This window comes from Nematolebias whitei, chromosome 21 (genome assembly GCF_014905685.2).
Source record: "Nematolebias whitei isolate Nwh7 chromosome 21, NemWhi1, whole genome shotgun sequence".
Classification (NCBI taxonomy): Eukaryota; Metazoa; Chordata; class Actinopteri; order Cyprinodontiformes; family Rivulidae; genus Nematolebias; species Nematolebias whitei.
In genome coordinates this window covers 16,772,697-16,795,009 of record NC_056518.1, presented here as the reverse complement: position 1 = coordinate 16,795,009, position 22,313 = coordinate 16,772,697, and the positions used below count along the sequence as shown (strand labels likewise).

At 40.6% G+C, this 22,313-nt stretch overlaps 2 protein-coding genes across 2 annotated transcripts in view; one reads left to right on the top strand and one right to left on the bottom strand.

The window, feature by feature from the left end:
* Window positions 1-719: 719 nt before the first annotated feature.
* On the bottom strand, window positions 720-4,900 carry six4a (SIX homeobox 4a). Its single transcript, XM_037694902.1, has 3 exons — window positions 4,009-4,900; window positions 2,094-2,794; window positions 720-1,324 (listed from the first exon to the last, which is right to left on the bottom strand). Exons 1-3 carry the CDS (start codon window positions 4,740-4,742, stop codon window positions 720-722), a joined length of 2,040 nt encoding a protein of 679 aa, XP_037550830.1. The 5' UTR covers window positions 4,743-4,900.
* Window positions 4,901-6,114: 1,214 nt separating this feature from the next.
* Window positions 6,115-22,313, top strand: part of mnat1 (MNAT1 component of CDK activating kinase) — a 41,941-nt gene continuing 25,742 nt past the window's right edge. Inside the window, exons 1-6 of the mRNA XM_037695345.1 lie at window positions 6,115-6,292; window positions 15,793-15,945; window positions 16,316-16,389; window positions 18,287-18,390; window positions 18,558-18,698; window positions 19,493-19,624. Coding sequence (XP_037551273.1) covers window positions 6,204-6,292; window positions 15,793-15,945; window positions 16,316-16,389; window positions 18,287-18,390; window positions 18,558-18,698; window positions 19,493-19,624 — 693 coding nt within the window. The 5' untranslated portion in view covers window positions 6,115-6,203. The remainder of the gene's footprint in view (window positions 6,293-15,792; window positions 15,946-16,315; window positions 16,390-18,286; window positions 18,391-18,557; window positions 18,699-19,492; window positions 19,625-22,313) is intronic.

Below are 22,313 nucleotides of genomic sequence, written 5' to 3'. Positions count from 1 at the left end.
GAAAGGCACATTCTTCTTCACTTATACCCCCCACACACATTTAAGGCTCCTGATTTGTTTTATGGGATAAAAAGCACAAAAAGCAGCATTTTTGCAGTGACTCGAGAAGTGTTGGGGAGTTTAAAGTGCTTATACTGAAGGACACTGTTTTTCTTAAATCAGCAAGTTTTTGTTTGTATTTACCATTCTTCTGCAATCCTTCAGCAAAGCTGTTTAACTGACAACTTTCATAGAGGCTCCTCTCCCTCCTTCCCCCTCCAGGATGACCTTTTTGGTTTGACCCGGATGAGGCATTTAGTTTGGAGGAACATCCCGGCCACGTGACTCGAGGCATTCCAGCACCTGCTTCTGCAGATCAAATCCTCTCAACAGGAAGTAGCAGGTGCTGGCTATAAAAATGCTCATTTAAATGAGGCTCAAACGCATAAAGAAACTGCTTGTGTTCGCTTCTGACACTTGAAATGTTTTGTCTTAGAACAAAAATAATAAAAATCACATCGCAGGCTTTTGTCAGTTTCTTGCTAAACTGATCGGGCCCACCCACAGGGCTCACCTCTGACAAGAGTGCATCTTTAAAGGCAAATAAAAGCAAATAATTTAAAGGAAATTATTGGCTAAAGAGCACACACTCACACGCACGCGCACACACACACACACCAAAAGAGTAAAACGATTCACTGTATCACTGTGAGTGCTTCTGTGAGGGGTGAGGTTTGAGGCTAGAGGTCAGACATGTCCTCATCCATCTGTACTGTCTGTAGTTTGGCTAGCTCCTTCCCCTCCACAGCCTCCATCTCTCCGCACATCGCCTGCACCATCTCATTCATGACCCCCGACCTCGAGCCGTCCACCTTGGTCTCTGAAAGGTTCATGTAGTTGCTGTTCAAGCTGGGCCCCATCAGGTGGGAGGAGGGGGCCCCTCGTGGCACCTCGTGGGTCGCGAGGTACTCTGTAGGCTGTAGGTGGTTGGCGTTTGGGTCTGTTTGAGCCATCAGGGGCGTGCTGTTGGTTAGGGTGGTGTAGACCTCCGGCACGGGGCTGGACGAGCTGACAGCGGTCACCTCGCTGGTGGAGGTGGAGGAGATCTCCTCGCCGTTTGGATCGGCGTAGCTGATCTGACCGCTGGGATCCATGTGGAGCCCGGGGTGGTACGAGGCGTAAACCCCTCCCTCCAGAGGCTCCTTCTTGATGGGCGCCTGTCCAGCGTTGTTCATGCTGTAAAGAACTGTACTGTGGTGCAGAGACGTCATGGTCAGCTTGTCTTGTTGCTGGAATGAGTCGTCGCTGGAGGAGCTCACCGCCACATTACTCAGAGACATGTTACCTGGCGAGACACAACAGATCAATTATTATGTCTCGCTGTAGTTTGGAGCAGATCCCATTCTTACTGTGTGTTTTTTTATGGCAATCTTTGGCCTCAAAGTTGCTGCTCCGTGTTGTTTTCTGCTTTTTATTTCTCTGCTTTATGTCAAACAAATATCAGCATTTTTCCACGTTGTTGCGTTTTTTTTAAACGCCATCTGCTTTTGCGATCAACGATGAGGAGTGATGGAGACTTCATAACTTGCTTTATTCATCTATGACCTTCAGAAAAGACGTCTATAAATATACACATGCATGAGGCCCTTCCTGATTTCTTCTTCTGTGTGTTACGGTATGTGTAGCATTACCCTCTCAGGCTATGGTCCAAATGTGGATAAGCTCATGAAGCAGCTGAGATGTTATGAATGGGAGCAGAAGAGTCTTGTTGACAAACCACCAGTGATGGACAACCGTTAGATTTAAAGAGGCTAAAGGGCAACGTTGACAATATAATATGAGAATTTAACTGTAAAGTAGCTGCAATCCTCATCGTGTTTATTAAACTGAGACTTTAAGTTTAATTTTTAGTAAGTGCAACAAGAGAGTTCTTTGTCAGAGCAAGCTGCATGAACATGTCACCAATTAAAGGAGTTGACAACATAAGTCATCTATCATCTTAATAATGAAATATGTTCCACGTTTTACATTTAATAAAAATGCAATCATTATAAAATATATTTATTTGCGTCATTGTGTTTAACTCTGTGTTGCACTGTACTTGCTGAACCCACCTTGTTGTGTGATTGCTGAGGAAGGTGAGGCAGAGGAGAGCTGCAGGGGAGGAAGGCCTGCATCACTGCTGAGTAATGAGTTGCCATCGTTGTCAGAGACCCCACCTGGTACGTGGACCAGGCTGTAGCCACCCACCTGCAGAGCACCTGAGGGTGAGCTGAACGTGAGAACAGAGGAGCCTCCGTTTTGGGCGGCCATGGAGTGAATACCCTCCAGCTTCACCTCCGCCCCGTTCACACAGCTGGAGTACGAGGAGTACTGCAGGGTGGACTCCTCAGCACTGCCCAGTCCTTTCTCCTGTCCAGTCTGCATCTGCAAGTCTGCTCCAGAGCCCCCCAGCAGCACCCCACCAGGCGACCTCAGTGGGTTGAACGCCAACGGCTGGATGCCCAAATTGAGCCCGTTGAAGAGGATGTTTCCAGGTGAGTGGAGGTAGGACGAGCCACCGTTGTGAAACACAGTGGAGGAAGTGTTACTGCTAACCAGGCTTCCATTGTAGAGGCCGCCACTGCTGGAGCCAGTGGACATCTTGATGTCCCCAATCTGTTGGATGACGACCCCTCCGTCCAGAGGTCCTGCGTGAATAGGGAGGCTCCCATGTGTTATAACTCCGTCTGAAGAATTGGAGAGAGGACGAGGGGACAGCTCCTCCTGGCCTTTACTGGACTCATCCTCTGTGCTGTGATTGCCATCAGATTCACTGACAGATCGGCAGAAGAACAACAGATAGTTTGTCACAAAACAATGCTTTAGCTCAAATGATGGAAAAACTGAAAATGCTTTGCACTTATTTCCTTTATTTTTACATCTTGCCTAGAGCAGATAGACACGTTTGTTGCAGAGGCTTTGAAGAGCAGGCTGTTTGTGTGTTGCACTCCTGCCTCATAAAGAAGTGCTCAGACAGCAACCAATCAACATCAACAACCCTGTGACCATTTGGAGCAATAAATTCTGCTGTCAGCAGAACAAATGGCCCAGAGGGTGAATATCTGCTTTAAATGTCAAACCAAATGTTTTTGAGATGGCATGATCCTATAGCAGCTGTATTTTATTATTATTATTATTATATATTTTTTAAAAGACCGATTACACACACAAACCATTCACTCCTCTTTCATAGAAAAAGCACCACTGATTTAAGCAAAGTAGCATTTTCAAAAGTTAAATAATATTTTTTTTGTGGCTATACAAAGATTATATTGACGTGCGTGTGTATGTGTGTGTGTGTTTGAGGAGACAGAGGGGTCACCTCCACCAGGTGTGCGTCATTTTTGTTCACACAGAGGGAAACATGAAAGAACAACCTTCACATCTCAGTCTGTTTGTGTTGTGGATCATGACATAAAGCAGCGGAGCTGATGGAAACTCTGAGATCCTCTTTGGTCCGAGAGAAGAAGAAAATAAAGGTGATTATGATTTATGCTCTGATCTGTGGAAAGCGCGCGCGAACATGTGCGTTCATGCACAGATATAGTGTAAAGAAGCCTTTTAAGTCGGCCCTGGAGCTCTTTCATCACCTTCTTCTGGCTGGAAATCAGATTTCTGGAGCTTTGTAGGGCATTGGGTTATTTTGTGGCCTTAATGGTTTCCATGACTCTTTGCTCCGCTTCGCTTGAAACCGGATCTGAACGGCAACAGCTTCATATTTCAAAACAGTAAAAACGTGGTCCTAAGCCTTTTTTTTTTTTTTGGTTTCATAACTAGTATTTGGCCACTCTTATTCTAAAACACCTGTTAGAAATTATCAAAAGGCCTGAGTGGTTTTATTTAAATTATTTATTTTTACACAAAAAGAAGTTTAACTTTTAAGTGTAAGAGTTTGCGTCTTTTACGCGGTTTTTTTTTTTTGTTTTTGTGTAAAATAAAAGATCATGGGAGAGAGAGTGCGCAGCGTGTTCCTGTTGTTGCCCTCACCTTTTGGATTGTGCTTCCGACGGGTTTCTGTCCCTCTGCCTCCTGTTTTTGAACCAGTTGCTGACCTGGGTCAAGGAGAGTCCTGTTATCTTGGCGAGATTTCGCTTCTCTGCAGGAGACGGGTACCTATTCTGATTATAGAGATCCTTCAGCGCGTTCCGCGACCTCTCCTTGAAACAATAAACAGTCTCCTCGCCGTCCCAGATAGTCCTGGGGAGAGGGTACTTTCTCCGGATCCGATACTTATCCACCGCGCCCAGGGGTCTCCCCCGCGCCTTCTCCGCCTCGGTGTACCGGGCCTTGTACCACAGATCTTGCAGAAAGGTGTGGTTGGTCGGATTGAAGTTGTGGTTCTCCAAAATACTGTACAGCTCCTGGTACCGAGCCTGGTGGAACGCGACGAGCGCTTGCGCTTTCAGGATGCTCTCGTTGCCGCGGAGCAGGTCGCTCTGGGGCAGGGACCACAGGAACCTCGCCAGCCGGTCCACGTTGCCTCCCTGCTGCAGCGCCTCGCACACGCACGCCACTTGCTCCGGGGAGAAAGCCAGGGAGGAAGCGGCGCTCACCAGCAGCTCCGTGCGCACCGCGTCAGCGCCTGGAGTCGCGCGCTCCATGGACAACTCCGCCGCGTCCAGCTCCACAAGCTTGATGCACTCCCGCCTATCCACCTCCTTCACATTTTCCCTCTTGATGTCATTTGCTGTTGTGACCTCTCCGGCAGAAGAAGAAGACATTTTTTTTTCTTTTTGCTCAAGCCTTCCCTGGTAGAGTCACTCCTCCCAGCTCGATCAGGTTACCTCCTCGCCATGCGAAGGCGATCGGATATCTGACAGCAGCTGTAAGCAGATATCTCTCTCTCCCCTTTTCCTCCCAACGTGACTTTTAGTCTGCGGGGACTGGAGCTGGAGGGAGACACGCTGGGGTCTATCTGCAGGAGAGCCACGCCATTGGCCGCCGAGGGGCCCATAAGGGAGGAGCGAACTGGATTCATACACGAATGTTTGGTTTCCATCCGTCACTCATGTAACTTCCAGTATACGGGCTTTATTCCCGTGGCTCACCTGTGCAAGGTGAGTGCTTTTGGGAACGTGGGAAAGAAAAAAAAAATCTCATCGATTCTATTAGTTGCATAGGTATGCACAAAAGATGTTTTTTTATGGGAATCCAGGACTTATTGTTTCTGTCTGAAATGCAGAATATAATTTTTATTTATTCAACTTTCTGAATGACAGACTTTCTTTAGATATTTATGTGATTATTTTTATGAGCTCAAAAATCCAATTTCTCGACCTGACCATAACAAATAATTGTGTAAATGCAAAAATCTGTATGTTAATATCATCACAATTAGTTTGGATGATTGCAAAGCCTTATTTTATTTTATTAACAGGCTTCGTCCCATAACTTTTAACTCAGAATCAAACGTTTTGTCCTTTGCAACCTTTTTCCATCTTCTGTTTGTGACAGCTCGTTTCAAGACACGATTGTAAATTTTAATGATCAAATTAATTTAATCTAATTTGGCTATTGAGTCTTTTTTTTTTTTTTTTTTTTTTACAAAAAGTGCATTTAGCAACAGTTGGGAAACACACAGGCCTGAGAAAATTGTGACAAGTTATAAAGTTTTTAAAAAGATCAACTCTAAATGTAAAATTTTACATTAATATTCACAGCTTTGGGATATCACTTTTTTTTATTTAACAAACATCTGAGACAAAAGAAAAATAGAAAAATGATTCGATCAATACTCACACTTATATTACTTTTTGTATAATTTGTGCAATCCTAAACATGATGAGAAATGCAGTATTCAAAATTACAATAACTATTTTCCTCCAAAAACATACACACCTTGCTTTGGGAAACAGTTCCAGTCTGGACAGTTTTTGGTTTTAATTGGGTTTTATTTTAAGCCAAGTTCAGTTCATAACGTATACATATAAAAACACATAATATATATAATCTAAAATGTTTATTTTATGTACATTCTCTTTACATAAAAGGTCTGAATAAAAAATGAACTACCCGGACCTTTGTAGAGTCGCAGAACCGATCTCACAATAGGAACCAATTCTATTCATAGCTGTTTCCCATCGGACCGGTTTCAGTGTGACTCAACATCTCCCAGCTTTACAAGTGACGGAGGAGACTTGGTTGTTGACAGTTTTCTGCTGTTTTGTGTGCTAGAAGGAGAAATGGACGACCAGGGGTGTCCGAGGTGCAAAACGACCAAATACAGGAACCCGTCGCTGAAGCTGATGGTGAATGTCTGCGGACACACGCTGTGAGTGTTTTTATTTATTTGGCTAAACATGAAGAAAAACGCTGCTAAATTACACTGTTTCGGATTCAAACCACAAGACAAGCCACTAGACAACTTAAAAGCAGCACTGAAGTGTGATTTTATGAAAAAAATCACTAATGTAAAGCATTTTTACTGCGGTATCTATGTTTTTCTACTTCAAAAGGCTGGTACTAAATAGCCCTTACAGAAAGAAAGAAATGTTACAACAGGACAACAGAGCTTATAATGCAGTCCAAATGGTACCTAATGACATCCACAGCTGTCTGTTATTAAATTGTAGCACATTTAATAAAACAACTGCAGCACACACATATTAAATATGAACATTTAAATAAGACTAAAGCAATACTAACTTGGAACAAAAACAACAAAACATGAGGTCCTTAAGCAGAGATTTTTGTCTGTAGTGTGTGGTCATCTCTGGTCAGCCACTGTAAAGCTCAGTAATCTTTGGTTAATTTAATCTTGTAAATAATATTTCTGGTTGAGGAACGTTCCCTTTACTTGTGCATAAATGTTAAGAAGACCAGGCAAGACCATTTTAAACTTTGAATTAATTATTTGTGCTTCTGTTCAAATCCATCCATTATCTTTTACCTGCTTCTTCCTTTACGAGTCGTGGGGGTCACTGGTGCCCATGTCCAGCCATCACTGTGCGAGAGGTGGGGGACACCCTGGACATGTCTTCAGTTCATCACAGGGACACATGGAGACAAACAACCATTCTCTCACTCACACCTAGGGACAATTTAGAGTTACTAATCAGCCTAACATGCATGTTTTTGGTCTGTGGGAGGAAACCAGAGTACTGGGAGAAAATCCACGCATGCACAGAGAGAACTCCACCCAGAAAGGCCCCTGGACTGGGATTTGAACCAGGGCAACCTGCTCACTGACAGCAGCTGTACCAGCTGTGCCACCGTGCTGCCCCTGTTCAAATCCATCAAGGTTTAAAAACAGGGTGCAGCAGTCAGATTTTATTTCAAAACTTATATTGACAAGTAGAGATGGATTATTCAGATGACTAATTTTAATTGGCAATGCTGGACACTTTAAAACATGTGCAATCTGCAGGAAAACTAAGAAAATTAAAACTATTGTGGAGTAGAACCAGCTACCTTCAAGTCCACAATGTATTTATTTTTTAATAAATATATATTTTTTATTTATTATTTTAAAGTGAACATGTTTCCCTATGGTTGTTAAATATATTTGAAGTTATGTTAAACAATTATTATAATATTTTGGTAAATGAAAACTAAATTTGGATCAAAAATACAAAACTTTGAGCCATCTCTGTCTGCTCTGATTTCTAAAGATTGGTATCAGCCATAGAAAACATATTGGTCAACATCTAGTGCAAGCTGTTTGTAATGTTTTATATCTGCAAATTATTTGCAAATCATAAACTAACTTTCTTAAAAGTTCAAATAGACTCAAATTTTTACTTTATGTTCATTCATGGTAAAATTTGACTAAGTACCTCTTGGTGCCAATTTGAGTTATCATCTCTGTCATAAACCTTGTTCTAACTGATCACATGCCAGATGATTTCAGCTTGTAAATCAAACTGACACGTTGAAACCCGTTACCCCCAGAGCCTCTTGTGATAACGCCTCAAGTGTTTAGTGACACAATCACAACATACTGTTTTTTTTATGTACACATGTGTGACTAATGAAAGAAAAAGTCAAGATGAACTGGTTTAATATGTTGTTTTGATGCCATAAACTGCTGACACAACAGTTTCAATGCTCTGGTTCTATAAGTTTCTGAAACTAGTGGAGCGATTTAACATCATTGGAAGTGTCCTGCACTGCACTGGATCATCTTGCTTTGGAGGTCACGACTTTCTGATTGTTAGATTATTAAACATTTAAACAATTAAATATGATTAAACATCCTTACTTAGCTTGACCGAATCATAGCATTTTTTACTGTTAGTCTAATGGCGTTCATGATTTGGCTTGATGTCACAACCTAAATGGGAATAAACATGAAGCTTTTGTGAAACTCCATTTCTGTCACAATTACCACTAATGTTATAATCGCTTTACTACAGAATGTTGTGGATGTCACGTCTTGGTAAAACTTGTTTGTTGTGCATTTTTCCAAAATTTATTAATGTCAGCTCTTCAAAAACCTGAAAATAAATAGATAAACTCTTGTCCTCCAGTGACAGTGGTGGCCCGATGAGCTTGACTTTTTGTAACAGTGTCCGTTTATTGACCGAACCACGAGGAAGTGGTCGTGCTTTGTCATCAGGTCAGCAAGCTCATACCTCACTGCCTCCGCCTGGACACACACACAGAAAATTAAACTGATTCTGCAGTGAAGCAATTTGGAGTGACGTCCTTGCTCAGGTCACCTTGGATTTGTTCAGCGCAACAGTAAATTTATGCAGCGCATGGAAACTGCTGTTCTCTTTAACTCATAATGTGTTTTTTTTCTTTGCATCTTCTTTTATTTAATAATTTAAGTCTATGCTGCAATTTGAGATTATGCTTTAATGCCACAGGTATTGATTTTATGTTTGATACAATCAAGAATGATAAATAAATTAAAGGGGAAAATCTAAAAACAAAAAAATTACTTTAAAAATACCAAAACACACCATTGTTATTATTGCACCGGATCCTTAGAACGTGTGAAAATCGTGAATCTGAATTAAACTGCGCAGTATTGTTTAGTTGGCTCTTCTTATCGTTTTTGATCTGGTGGCAGTATAATCAGCAAAAAATCACAAAAATGTAATTTTCCTAATATCATTGATCAGGCGAAATGTAAATTAATCACTGTCATCAATTAGTTTCATTGTCATCAGGTTGCTTTTCTTTTGAGAATATATGTAAGGTGTGCGTTTTATTTTTAAACTGCAATTTGAGTTTGGAAAACCTTTCTAGCTTTATTGTTTTGTGTTCAAAGTTAAAAATAACTAAACGTTCTGCACTATTTCAGTCATTTAAACAACTGTACGCCACTTGCTTCCTTCTTTCAGTTGAGTGTCTATAATAGTCTGAGCTGATGATCTGTTGGTGGTGTGTTGCTTTACCAAACGTCTATCTACAACAGCACTTTTTTTGGATCACTGTCACCGAGGGCAATTAATGGATGTTATTTATTACCTTTGCAGGGTGACACCAAAAACGTGTCCTTTGGTGTTTGATGTAGGTCACTTTCAGTCCAAGCAACCGTAGCTCAGGCGACAAGCATAGTAGGTTTTTGTGAAGCATTTGTGATGCTGCAGATATTGTAGGTCTCAGGGCAGCACTGAGCATCATTGTAGGTTTAGATTTTTATCACCTGTTGATAAAGGTGTGTGCGTGTTAGTTTATCTTTTGAGTTAGCAAATTATCTTGTGAACCACTGAACTGATTTTAATGAAACACAGAAAGTAAATGGACTGTACTTATATAGCGCCTTTCTATCTTATGAAGACACTCAAAGCGCTTTACACTATAATCTGTGCCCTAATTTACTCATTCATACAGACTCTACTAGATCTCTACAAAGCTAATTGAACAAATCATTCTAAAGAGAATAATCAGTGCTTTATCACATTCATACACCGATGGGACACATCGGAGGCAACGAGGGGTTCAGTGTCTTGCCCAGGAACACTTCGGCATGTAACTGCTGGTGGGTTCGAGCCCCCAACTCTCGCATTGGAGGATGACTGCTCTAACCACTCAGCCACAGCCGTTCCAGAAAGTAGTCATTGACTGTACACCTACAACTTTTTCACATTTGGAAGATGGCCACCACAGCTAACTGCCCTTTGTCAACACAAAAATGAATATAATACTGACTGAGGTAAAATTTGGTATGGTATTAGCTAAGAGTCATCCTCAGTGCATAGGCTGAGTACTATCACATGGCAATACTGCATAATACTGCTCATTACGTCATTTACAAGACTGAACTAAAACAGCTGTAGCTCCAATAACTCACATTATAAAGATGGTTGGTATGAACGGTGGTGGGCAATATCGTTTCCTTTAAGGTTTTTCATTCATAAAAGTCTATCAGGACTCAGTTTTAGGCCATTAGCTGGATCACCTTCTTGTCCACAGTCCTGTTGTCTTCTTGCACTTTCTTGCAAGGGACAAGGCAAAGATGCAGGCTGTGTCCCTAAGGTGTGTTATGTTGGTGGTGGAGTCTCTTTGCTGAGCCAGGACCCTGTTTACCTTCCTTTTAGCACCCCCTCCCCTGACCTGCTGACAGCTGCAGATGGAGAGATAGAAGCCTGAAGCTCTGCGTGGGACAGGTGAGAAAGGGAGGAGTCAGAAGCACTCAGTCAGCAACAACAGCCTTGGGACACAGATTGCAAGCTGTTAGTGGTCTAAACGTCCTGTCTGTATGCAAAGTAAATCGGCTTCGCCTTGGCAAGAAGCTGATGTGCCCCTCTTTGATTACAAACCCTACAAGCACTCAAACTAAAGGCTGCTACATTTCAAAAGATAAAAAAAACATGAAAAAATTTGACCCTTAACGTCTCCTCCCTCCATTTTAAATGGTCACCTCTTGGCTCTAGAGTTACACAGGATTTGCCCTTTGGAGAGTTTGGCTGTGTGGTCTATTTATGGGGCAGAGGGCAAGCTACGCCCCACTCCTTGCCCCGTGCTGATGAATGGACTCTTTGTGGGCCTGTGGAAACAAGCCGAATCCCTCCATCTACCTCCATATGGCAAGGCCTATAGAGCTCTGGTAGCCTGAGGCCACAGCGAACATCTGCCTCTTCCAGGGTGCACTTGAGCAGGCGCTCTTCACACTCGAGGCACCAACTGGACAGCACAAATGTTTCTGTCATTCAGCTTTCATTTTCAATATTGCTGCTTCATTACAGCCAAGCTAAGCTGACATACGATAGTGCTTGATGCCATTGTTGTATAAGTGCAAACGCTTAGCGTCAGAAATGGCAGGTTGGGCTTGTTTGACCCTTATTTGAAACGTTAAGTATAAACACACAAATCCCATGTCTCTGCAGTTTTCTTCTTTAGCTGATTTTTTTTTAGTGTCTTGCTGATGATGTGAAAGGATTTACAGTCTGACTTGTTCTGTTTCTGGAAAACTTTTGATTTTTGAGTCACTTCTGGAACGATGTGAGTCAGCCTTGCCATCAGCGCCGTTTACTGATAAATCTGCCTTTTCCCCAACAGCTTTGCTCTGTTTTATTATGAATAGTGTCCATGCTCAAAACCTCATAGCGCCATTAGAAAACCAGATGTCCATTTTTTGTGAGGGTGATCATGAGTTGGAAGGTGGATTCCTGTGGAAATAACGCTCCAAAGAGACTTAATTAAAAGAGTACACTGCATAAACGTTTATCCAGGCTCTCCTCTCCATCAGGGGAGACAAAGGGACATTCCCCATTGTCTGTGGAGTCCACTCTTCACTGGAGTGTGACTGATGAGTGCGACTACCTGCATAAAGGTGTGATTTATGGTTAGACTGAGGACTGTGGCCTCAGGTAGGAACATTGACAGGTTGCCATGGAGTTTGTTGTGATGGAAGCAAATCTTCTGGTTTAAATCTGGGTTTGACCTGATGTAATCCCCCCAAATTGTTTTAAATTGCACTGAATTAGAGATTAAACTGTCATATGAAAACGTAAAGAGCTGCCCTGCTTTATTTACTGTGTAAGAAATTTATGAAACAGGGTTAGAACAAATATTTTTAGGGATGCACAATATTATCGGCATGGTATCGGCCGATTTTAGCGTTAAAGTTAAATATTGTACATCGGCTATTCCATTAAAATAACTCACCGATATAAAAGACGCTGTTTTTGTATGGCAACCCTGTGACAAGGATGACTGCAGCACCAGTACAACGTGATGACGTCACGTGTACCTACCTGCATGGCGGAGAGGAAGAAGTCAAAAATTTCGAAGGTGTGGAAGTTTTGTTTTTCCGTTGAGGATATTGGATTCTGAAGATTTTTGGACTACATTGAGCCTCGCTACATTGTCCTCATTCCGAGATATTTTTCCGACGTAGCCTTACCAGAGTTACAACCCGTCATCTCCGGCATCATTGAGAAGCTAATAGCTGATAGCACTTGGGTGAGTTTTATCGCAGACATTTGGGCGTCGTGTTAGCCCCGTTAGCATGATTAGTCTTACGGCACAATGGATAGACAAAAACTTGATCTTAAAAAGTCTTTCCTTCATGCACAAGAGAGCAGAGGATCCCACACTGCAGCTAGGAACCTGGAACAAGCCTCCATACGTGAGACAGCATCGCAAGTGACTAATACTAATAAATAACATTTAACACTTTTCATTTAATATAAGTTAAAAGTGCTATGCATATCATATGACTGTTACTGAATATATGTCACCAGCTCTTACAGCTCTTACACAAATTGTGTAGCAGATAAGCCTAAATAAGAAGAATATGGTCTGACAGAGGAAAGTATATAAAATATCAGTATGGGTTATCGGCCAAATACGTTTTAACATATCGATATATCGGATGTCGGCCCAAAATCCAATACCATGCATCCCTAAATATTTTGATCAATAATGTCCTAATTTCCCCAGTAATTAGGGCTTCAGCTCTACGTAATGAGTCTTTTGCTTTAATAAAAACAAATTTGAGTCTTAGCATTTTTTTTTTTTTTTTTGAAGGAATGCATATCATGTTGGCAGCACAACGGCTTAGTGGTTAGCACTGTTGCTTCAAAGTAAGAGAGTCCTGTGTTCAATCCCCAGGTTGGACCTGGGGTATTTCTGTGTGGAGTTTGCATGTTCTCTTCATGTTTGCGTTGTTTTTCTTCGAGTACTCCGATTTCCTCCCACAGTCCAAAAACATGCAAGTCAGACTGCCTTCAGGCCTAGGCCTCCCTTACAATTGAGATCTGTGATCTCAGTGGGATTTGCCTGGTTAAATAAAGTTTAATAAAATAATAAATATTGCACTTCTCCTGAGTTTTAGAATAAAATAATTTTGTGTCGGCCAATGACAGAATTGCATCTGTTTTGGTGAAAATTGAAACATTATATGCAATCTTATGCAATGTAGATGTCACACGAGTGACTCTCAGCTACTGTCACATAAAATTTGGTCTTAAAATATGCAAAATTGACTCTGTTTCAATTAGATGCGGAGGCCAATTTGATTTGGATTGGCTCAATTCAATTCAGTTTATTTATACAGCGTCAAGTCACAACAGAAGCCATCTCAAGGCACTGTACAAAAACATTTACATACATAATAAAAGCCAATTAGTAAAAGTTATCCATCTAAGGAAGCCAGCAGGTTTTGTTGAATTTTCTCTTCTTTGCAGTCTCACATCCTGAGCAAGCACAAAGCAACAGTGGAAAGAAAAAACTCCCTTTAAACAGGAAGAAACCTCCAGCAGAACCAGGTTTAGGATGAGCGGCCATCTGCTTCGACCAGCTGGGCGTTGAGAAGACAGGAAGTAGAAACAGACAAACATAGAATGACAGGTCCAGGTGTACCTTCTATAGGAGAAAAGACAAAAAAAACCACCCCACATGTTAAGGATATAAATAATTACAAATATACAAACAGGTAGAATAGAGCAAGTATAAATAGCAGCAAAGTGAGGAAATGTGGTCACTTTGTCCTCCAGCAGTCTAAGCCTATAGTATCATAACTAAGGGATTGCTCAGAAAACCCAAGCTGACCCTAAATATTGGATTTATCAAAAAGAAAAGACTAAAGTCTAATCTTAAAGTAGACATGGTGTCAGCCTCATGGACAGAAACTGGGAGTTGGTTCAACAAGAGAGGAGCCTGATAACTGAAAGATCTGTCTCCCATTCTACTTTTGGAAACTCTAGGAACCACAAGTAAACCTGCAGTCTGAGAGTGAAGTGCTTTGTTAGGAAAGTATGGAACAATAACATCAGTAATATAAGATGGAGCTAGGATGATGAGAGCTTTGTATGTTAGAGGTAAGATTTTGAATTCAATTCTGGATTTGACAGGGAGTCAGTGGAGAGAAGCTAAAACTGGAGAGATATGATCTCTACTACCAACTCTCATTAAAACTCTGACAGCAGTATTTTGGATTAACTAAAGACGTTTTAAATAACTTTTGTAATAGTCCAGCCTAGATATGACAAATGCCTGGACCAGTTTTTCTGCATCATTTTTAGACTAGATGTTTCTAATTTTAGTGATATTATGCAGGTGGAAGAAGGCATTTCTAATAACGTTTTTAATATGGGGGTTAAAAGACATCCCGATCAAAAATAACACCAAGATTTTTTACATTACAGCTGGTCGCCAAATTAATGCCATCTATAGGAAATGAAAGGTTGCATTGTTTATTCCTAAGATGCTCGGGTCCTAAAACCACAACCGCTGTCTTGTCTGAGTTTAAAATCAGAATATTTAGGGTCATCCAGGTTTTTATGTCTTTAATACATGTTTGTAATCTGAGTAGCTGATTGGATTCATTGGGTTTCATGGACATATATAACTATTATCCCATGCTGTTTAATAACTTTACCTAATGGAAGCATAAACTCAACAAGTTACTTAGTTGTTGCTGTCCATTTAATAATTATTTTCTGAAAGTTTAATTTAAATCAATCAAATGGTAAAAGAGATATTTTATTAACAGACTGACAGGGTTGACTCCAGATAGTAAATGGTAAAATTTTAAACACAAATCTTGTGTTATGTGTTAGCACTGATACAGATCAGTCTTAGCCTCCACCACACCAGGTTTTAGAATGGAATCTGTTAAATTGACCGAGTTATAGCAATTATTTTTGGGTTTTAACATCAGTTGCATGTGGCAGCCATCTTGAATGGGAGTGACTCCAAAAGTCAATCGGGTGTAGATGATCAACCAGTGATTAGTTATTGTGAGTTTCATTTACAAATACATTTAAACAAACAAACAAAAACGCATTGTCATCAGCTTTTGCTGTTCGATAGAAGGCGGTAATCAATTTCCAAATTAGCACGTCCGCTTAATGTATTTCTTTATTTAATTGGGGGAAATGGTCTTTTTTGTGTGTGTTTAATTAATAGCGCACACAAACCGCTGCATTTTTTTGTTTCTCACTCCTAAATTATGCAACATATAGTCCATTCTTGAAGTGACAGAGCGAACTATGAATTACAAAGCATTGCACTACATGTTAGAATGGTTGAGGTTTGATGGAATAACAAGAAAGCAAATGTTTTTCCTCTGCAAGCAGAGAAACCATTGAAGGGGGGCTGTTGGACTAATTTCCTCTAGTCTAAGAGTGTGAAGCAGGCTAATTGACCTTCTGATTGTAATCCCAGCCATCTTCGAGCACTCAGAGGAAATATTCTTACGCACCATTATTGCTCAGAGTGCCTGTTGATGTCTCAGAAACAGAGAAATACACAGCAATTGGCTTTACTTTGTGGGAAATTGCGTCTCAGCAGCTACACCTGGCTTCACACGTACACGTGAAGCAGACTCTTAAGGTGCTTCGTTGTGAATGTCAGTTTTGTTTTCGTGCACAGATGCGAGAACTGCGTGGAGATGCTGTTTGCGCGCGGCTCAGGCAGCTGCGTTCAGTGTGACACACCGCTCAGGAAGAGCAACTTTCGCGTGCAGCTCTTCGAAGACCCAACCATCGACAAAGAGGTGGAGATCCGCAAGAAGGTGATGAAAATGTGAGTGAGGGGGTGACCACGAGGGCGGTGGGTGGGGTTCTGTGTGTTTATGTCACACCATGCCTCCTCCCTCTTCTTAAGCTGCCTTTGTCTTTCTCATTACACTGTTTGTTTTGTAGACAATGAGTCTCCCCAGGGGGGGCTCAAATGGGAAGGCTCTTTCCCTGCCAGATTTTTACTTCGCAGCCCCTCCCTGCCCTCTTTCCCTCCATCCTATCTGCTTTTTTAATAGCCCCTTAATTGATATCTGATGTGTGTGTTTTAGGCCGTTTGCAGAGAGGGATTTATAAAATGACTGAGCCAACAGATGCATATTTGTTCTCATCAAGTTTTTACTATTTCTATCATCGGTGTTCTTGTTTCTTTGCAGTTACAACAAGAGAGAATTTGACTTCTCCAGCCTGAGAGAATATAACGATTATCTGGAGCAGGTCGAGGACATTGGTAGGCGATAAGCTTGAATTGCTTTGTTTTGAAACAAGTATTGCATTTCCTCCTTGACTTTTGTCTATTTCAAAGGCCTTATTGCCATTCAAGATGTTGAGTTAGGAAACATTTTGCAGTGACGTCTTGACTCAAAGCCCTCAAAAGACTTTTAGCATGGATGGAGCTAAGGAGCTAGATATTGTGTGGACAGTGGGAAGTGCACAATCTTTCAGTGATTATCAACTGTATGCCATGTTTTCTACTGATTGCTCTTTGGGAATCAACTGGTTTGTGCAAAAAAAAAAAATACATTTTTATATCTGACAGATTGTGTGTACTTTGGCATTTTTATTGATTAAACTAAAACAACAACAAAAAAAGGAAACTAATTGTGTCTTTGTGACAAGCTGCTTATAAAGTACCTAAAGATTCTATTGAAAACTGTTCTGTCATGTACCGACTCAACACTGGTTCATCCTTTTGGTTTAGGAGTCTTATTTTGCCTGAATGATTCATTGGTCAAAGGTAGGGGCTTAATTGTGACGGAGCTTTAGGGCACGCTAAAAATGTTTTTAACAGCCATAAAATTATGAGAATAAAGTCTTAATATTACGAGAATAAAATCGTACAAGACTTTTTTTTTTTTCCAACTCTCGTTTATTTATTTTTTTCCACGAGTCGGATCCATGACGCGACCTGTCAATCAATCCAGTAGGCGTGTCAGCAAATGACCAATCCGAAGCTAAATGAGTTGTAATATTATCCGAACTCCGACACGATAGAACAGGGTTTACCACATTTTAACTGTGGTCAAATGAAGAATGTTGAGCATCTTGTTAAGTTATACTTTGGTATTGGTTTTATCAGATAAGGAGATAGTTAATCTGTCAGCACATCAGCATCAGATTATTATCAGTATCAGGACGTTGAACCTGTTTACAGTTAGCCCGCTTGGAACCCCAGAGAAAAGGGTTCTTAAAAAAGAGACCGGTTCTACGAACCGTTACTAGAGGAAAAGCTTTGGAACCGTGCCGAGTCAAGTCAAACCGTGCTGTACTGTTACTTATGGAAAAGGGGTATAAGTTGGTACGCTCCGATGGGCTGCAGCACAGCTCTCTACAGGTAAGGAGCATTTAGCTTCAGATTGCTCATTTGCCGACGCCTACTGGATTGATTGACTGGTTGCGCCGTGGATCCGACTTGTGGGGCTTTATTCTAGTAATTGTATGGCTTTAAAAAAAAATTTTTCTTATAGTGGCAATGTAATTTTGTAATTTATAATTTTTTTTCTTAGCGTGACCCTAAAGCTCCGTCGTACTTAACAAACAATCAATCAAAAACTTCTCTCTGAAATGTTATTCGACAGAAAATGATTAAAGAAAGCAGCAAAAATAAAAAAAAAAAACTGAAAGACCTTCAGTAAGTTTTAAGAACTGTTGATCAAGGCTACTTTAAAAAATTGTCAAGAATTTCTGGCTCTCTAGAAGGAAAGCATAAAGAAACGAGGGATGACTCAACATTTAAAGCTGTTATTTTTTACAGTTTGGCACTGTGGAACTGTGTTGCAGCTCATTCTGGAGAACGCTGTCATTTCAGAAAATTATTATGGGCTAAGAAACATTTTTTAACCACAAGTTTAAAGGCACATGATTAAAAAAATTAATTAATTTAGCACACAGTCAAATGACCTTAACACTCCATAATCAACGCCAAACAGCCTTTCCGATCCAGTTTGGGGGACTTAAAAAAGATGACTATTTGTTAGATATTATAATTGTCAAGGTTATACCCTTTAATAATGTAAAAAATGTCATAATTACAGTTTTACAAATGTTTGAATAAAAAATAAAACAGCATGCCATAATGACAACTCTTATGAGTAAAACTTTTTATGTTTTTCGATGTTTTCCTGCAGTGTATAACCTCACAAACAACATTGATGTGGAAAACACCAAGCTGAGGATGGAGCAATACCAGAAAGAAAACAAAGACATCATCCAGAAAAATAAGGCCAAGCTTGTATGTACTATTAAGTTTATTCATAATTAAGCTCCAAAATAAACTCATGGTGTGTTAAAGCTTGCTTCCTCCTCTAAAACAGGCCAAACTGCAGGGTCATGTGGCATCAGCAGAGGCTTTATGGATGCTTTACATGATCGTTATTTTATTTTCTTTCTCATTCTCAGACACGAGAGCAGGAGGAGCTGGAGGAGCTGCTTCTCCTGGAACAGCAGAGCAACGAGCAGCGGAGGCTGGAGGTGCTGCAGGAGGAGCAGAGGCAGCTGCAGGTCAAGAGGAAGAACAAACAGGCTCTGCTGGATGAACTGGTGAGGAGAAAAAAAAAACAACACGTCCATATTTATATAGAATGACTCGTCTGTTGATGCAAAGAGGACGTCATGACAGATACTCCGTCTGATGCACATACTTCAACACATACAGTCACCTTATGGGTTTCCGTCTGGGAGATCAATAAGAGCTTATTTGGGTCATTGTGCTGTGGGTTTGCATTGTTCTCATTCTATGATTCTAAAGCTGTTTGGCACCATTGTTTTGAGCCGAGAGCTTTGGAAGTGATTGTTCCTGCGAAGCGGTCTGCTGAAGGACCATCACAGATAGCAGGTTAAGCCGTGTGTTTATTTGCTTAAGGCACGGGGCCTGTTTGTTGGCAGATGAGATCAGCTCTTTCTTCCCTCTGAGGAGAACTCTCTTGAGCTCTGACATCTCCATGTCCCTGTGGCCATTTGCACACTCAACATTCATTCATACATTTTCCATCCTGTTGAAGGTCGCCTGTCCTACCTCCTCACTTTTTCCAAGCTTGTGTTCTTAAAACATTCGTGCTTGGCAACACTCCACCGAAGAAACCAAAACACCTGACCTTGCGTGGGGGTGGAGGAGATTTTTAAATGGCATCCCCTGCAGTGCTACAGCTTTAATATAGCTTCAGGACAGTGACCGCCAACTTGAAAGCACCATTTGCTGATGGTTATCTAGTTAACAGCGATGAATGATTGGTTAGGGCTGCCGCCATGCTCTCTGAGCAAAACGTTCTTAATGACGCTCTCTCTTGACATTCTGTGAATTCTCATAAAATCCTAAACCCCACATGTTCCTTCAGGAGCAGTCTCAGCTTCCTGCCACCATCTTACTCGCCAAGCACAAAGTTCGTGCTGCCCAGCTGGAGACGGAGATCGAGCAGCAGAAACAGAACGTGAAGCCTACCAGTATATTTTCAACTGGAATCCAAATGGTAAGTATAAGTCAGTCTTTTACATTTCTATCTTGTATATTTCTAAACTTTTTGGAGGCGTTTTTGAAAAATAACATACAATGATGACAATATGTAGCACTAAACAGTATGCTGAGTTGATAATGCAGTGTTAATAACAGCCCAGACCTCAAAATCTTTTCCTCATCTGGTGCTTCTTCAGTGCAGGAATGGACCCTGACCTCTTCGGTCATGTCATCACATTCCTTTTTATGAGCAGTGGGTCCCACAGAGAGATGGAGCATGCGGGCTCAGTGCTTTAGCTCCTCTGAGTTTTCAGCTTTATGCAAACACAGAAACCTTCTTACTTGGCTGGAGTGCAGGCTTTCAGTCATTTATATTCATTTTAAAGTGATGAGATAGGCTGCGTCATCATCTCCTCTCCTCCCACAGCAACCCTCATGAGGCATAGTTGTCTTCCCACAGTTCAGCGACGTGTGGGAGAGATTTCAGCTTCACACTCACCTGAAGCTCAAAACTAGATTTTGACACATTTGAATATAAATAATTTTTCTTGTTTCTTAAGAGACAGCGTAAAAGCCCCAAATCGATTTTACTCCCTCGACTTAAAGTGTGAAGTTAAACTTGCTGATGTAGAAAGAACCACCATGATTATGTTGTTCTTGGCTTTTTAGTGGCTGCTTTTTCATCCTTCCTTCTTAAATTTCTCTAAATCTTCACATTTTGAGGTGCTGTTGGTGAAGCAGAGCTCTTACCAGCAGCATCTGCTTGGTTGGACTCGGAGACGTGAGGCAGAGGAAAGTGTTGGTTTGGATGTCTTTTCAGCTCGGAGTCCATTCGAATGACTTGTTTGACTTGGTAGGGTTTCAGCACAGATCGGTGGGTTCCTGCAGATTGCTGGAATTCGTTCATCTTACAGCTTGTGGTTTCTTGCTGCAGACAGTACAAATTAGTGGAAACAAATCAGTAATAAATGAGGCTTAGCCACATTTTTATTTATCTTTACTGCAAAAAAAAAGAATTTAGTGCTAAAATCCGAAATCATTAATAGTGTGAATGTTTATGAAGCATTCACACTATAGTGATCCATTTTTCTTCTGTTAGTTTTTAGCATGCTTCTCGGCCCGCTGTTAAACTGTTTCAACAACTTTATCTCAAAACATTCGGCTCTTTCAGGACTATCCTGCTATGACTTTTAGTATCGATGCAGCTTTAGCTTTTTGAAATATTTAGCCTTTTCTGCCACTTTTTGTCTAATAGAAAATGAATTGAGCTCATTTTACCTCCTGTTCACAACCTTTTACTGCTCCTTTCACATTTTGTTCTGGTTCAGCTCCTTTCAGCTTCCTTGTGCATATTTAAACATTTTTCAGCTAATTTCAGCTGTTCTTTCAGCTGTTTTGTGCTCCTGTCTGATTCTTTCTGCTAACATTTGTGCTTCTTTTAACTTCTGCTAATTTCAGCTTGTTGTGCTCCTTTCAGCTTATTTCTGCAAGTTTGAGCTTTATCTGCTATTTCAGCTTCCATTTAGCTGTTTTTATGCTAATTTTAACTTTTTCAGCTAATCCCAAATTTTTTGCACTCTTTTCAACATTTTCAGCCTAATTCAGCAAAAATGTGCTCTCTCTACTTCTGGTAATTTAAGCTACTTTCTGATATTTTAGCTACTTTTCAGCTGTTTTTTAATGCTAATTTCAGCTGCTTTTTCCAGATAACTTCCTCTGTTTTGTGCTCATTTCTGCTTCTTTCAGCCTAATAGGGCAAACATGTTCTTTCTGCTTTCTTCTGCTAATTTACAGTAAGCTTGTTTTACATTTTCAGCTACATTTTAGCATTTTTAGCTAATTTCAGCTGTTTGCAGATAAATTCAAGTTTTCCTTGGTAATTTTTGCTACTTTCAACCTAAATAACTAGGTGCACTGATAAATCGGGCAGCTGATTTATCAGCCCTGATTTCCTTAATTTTGGGAAATCGGAGATTGGCCGATACTTACATGAGAAACTGATTTTACCATTTTTTTTTTTTATTTTAACAACAACTGTCTAAACTTACTTTATATTTCAGAGCACTACCTCATGGCCAGTTAAAACACGTTTGTATTGTTTCTATGATATTGTTCAAGGGTATATTTTTCAATAAAATAAGATTAAATATTGAAGGTGCATTGTGACCTAATAACACCCGACAGTGTCGCTTATAAAACAAAAGAGGTATTGGCCAAAATCTGAATCGGCAGGTCAGGCTTTTTAGAAATCGGTGATCGGCCAGAAAACTGCAATCGGTGCACCCCTATAGATAGAGGTACCGACAGTACCGGTATACTTTATTGTCTATAAATAACTTCTTTATGGTAATTTTAGCTTGTTATGCTCATTTCAGCTTTTTTCTGCTAGTATCAGCTTTTTCTGCTATTTCAGCTATTATTTAGCTGTTTTTATACAAATTTCAGCATTTTCCACTAATTCAAATTTTTTGGGCCTCATTTTAGCTCGTTCCACTTCCTTCTGGTAGTTTAAGCTTCTTTCTACTTTTCAGCCACTTTTTCCTCTTAATTTCAGCTTTTTTAGCTAACTACTTAATTTTTGCGCACATTTCTGCTTATTCAGCAAATATGTGTTATTTCTACTCTTTTCTGCTAAAGTAGGCTTAGTCTTCTATTTCAGCTACATTTCAGCATGTTTTTTTTTTTTTTCAAATTTTAGCTGTTTT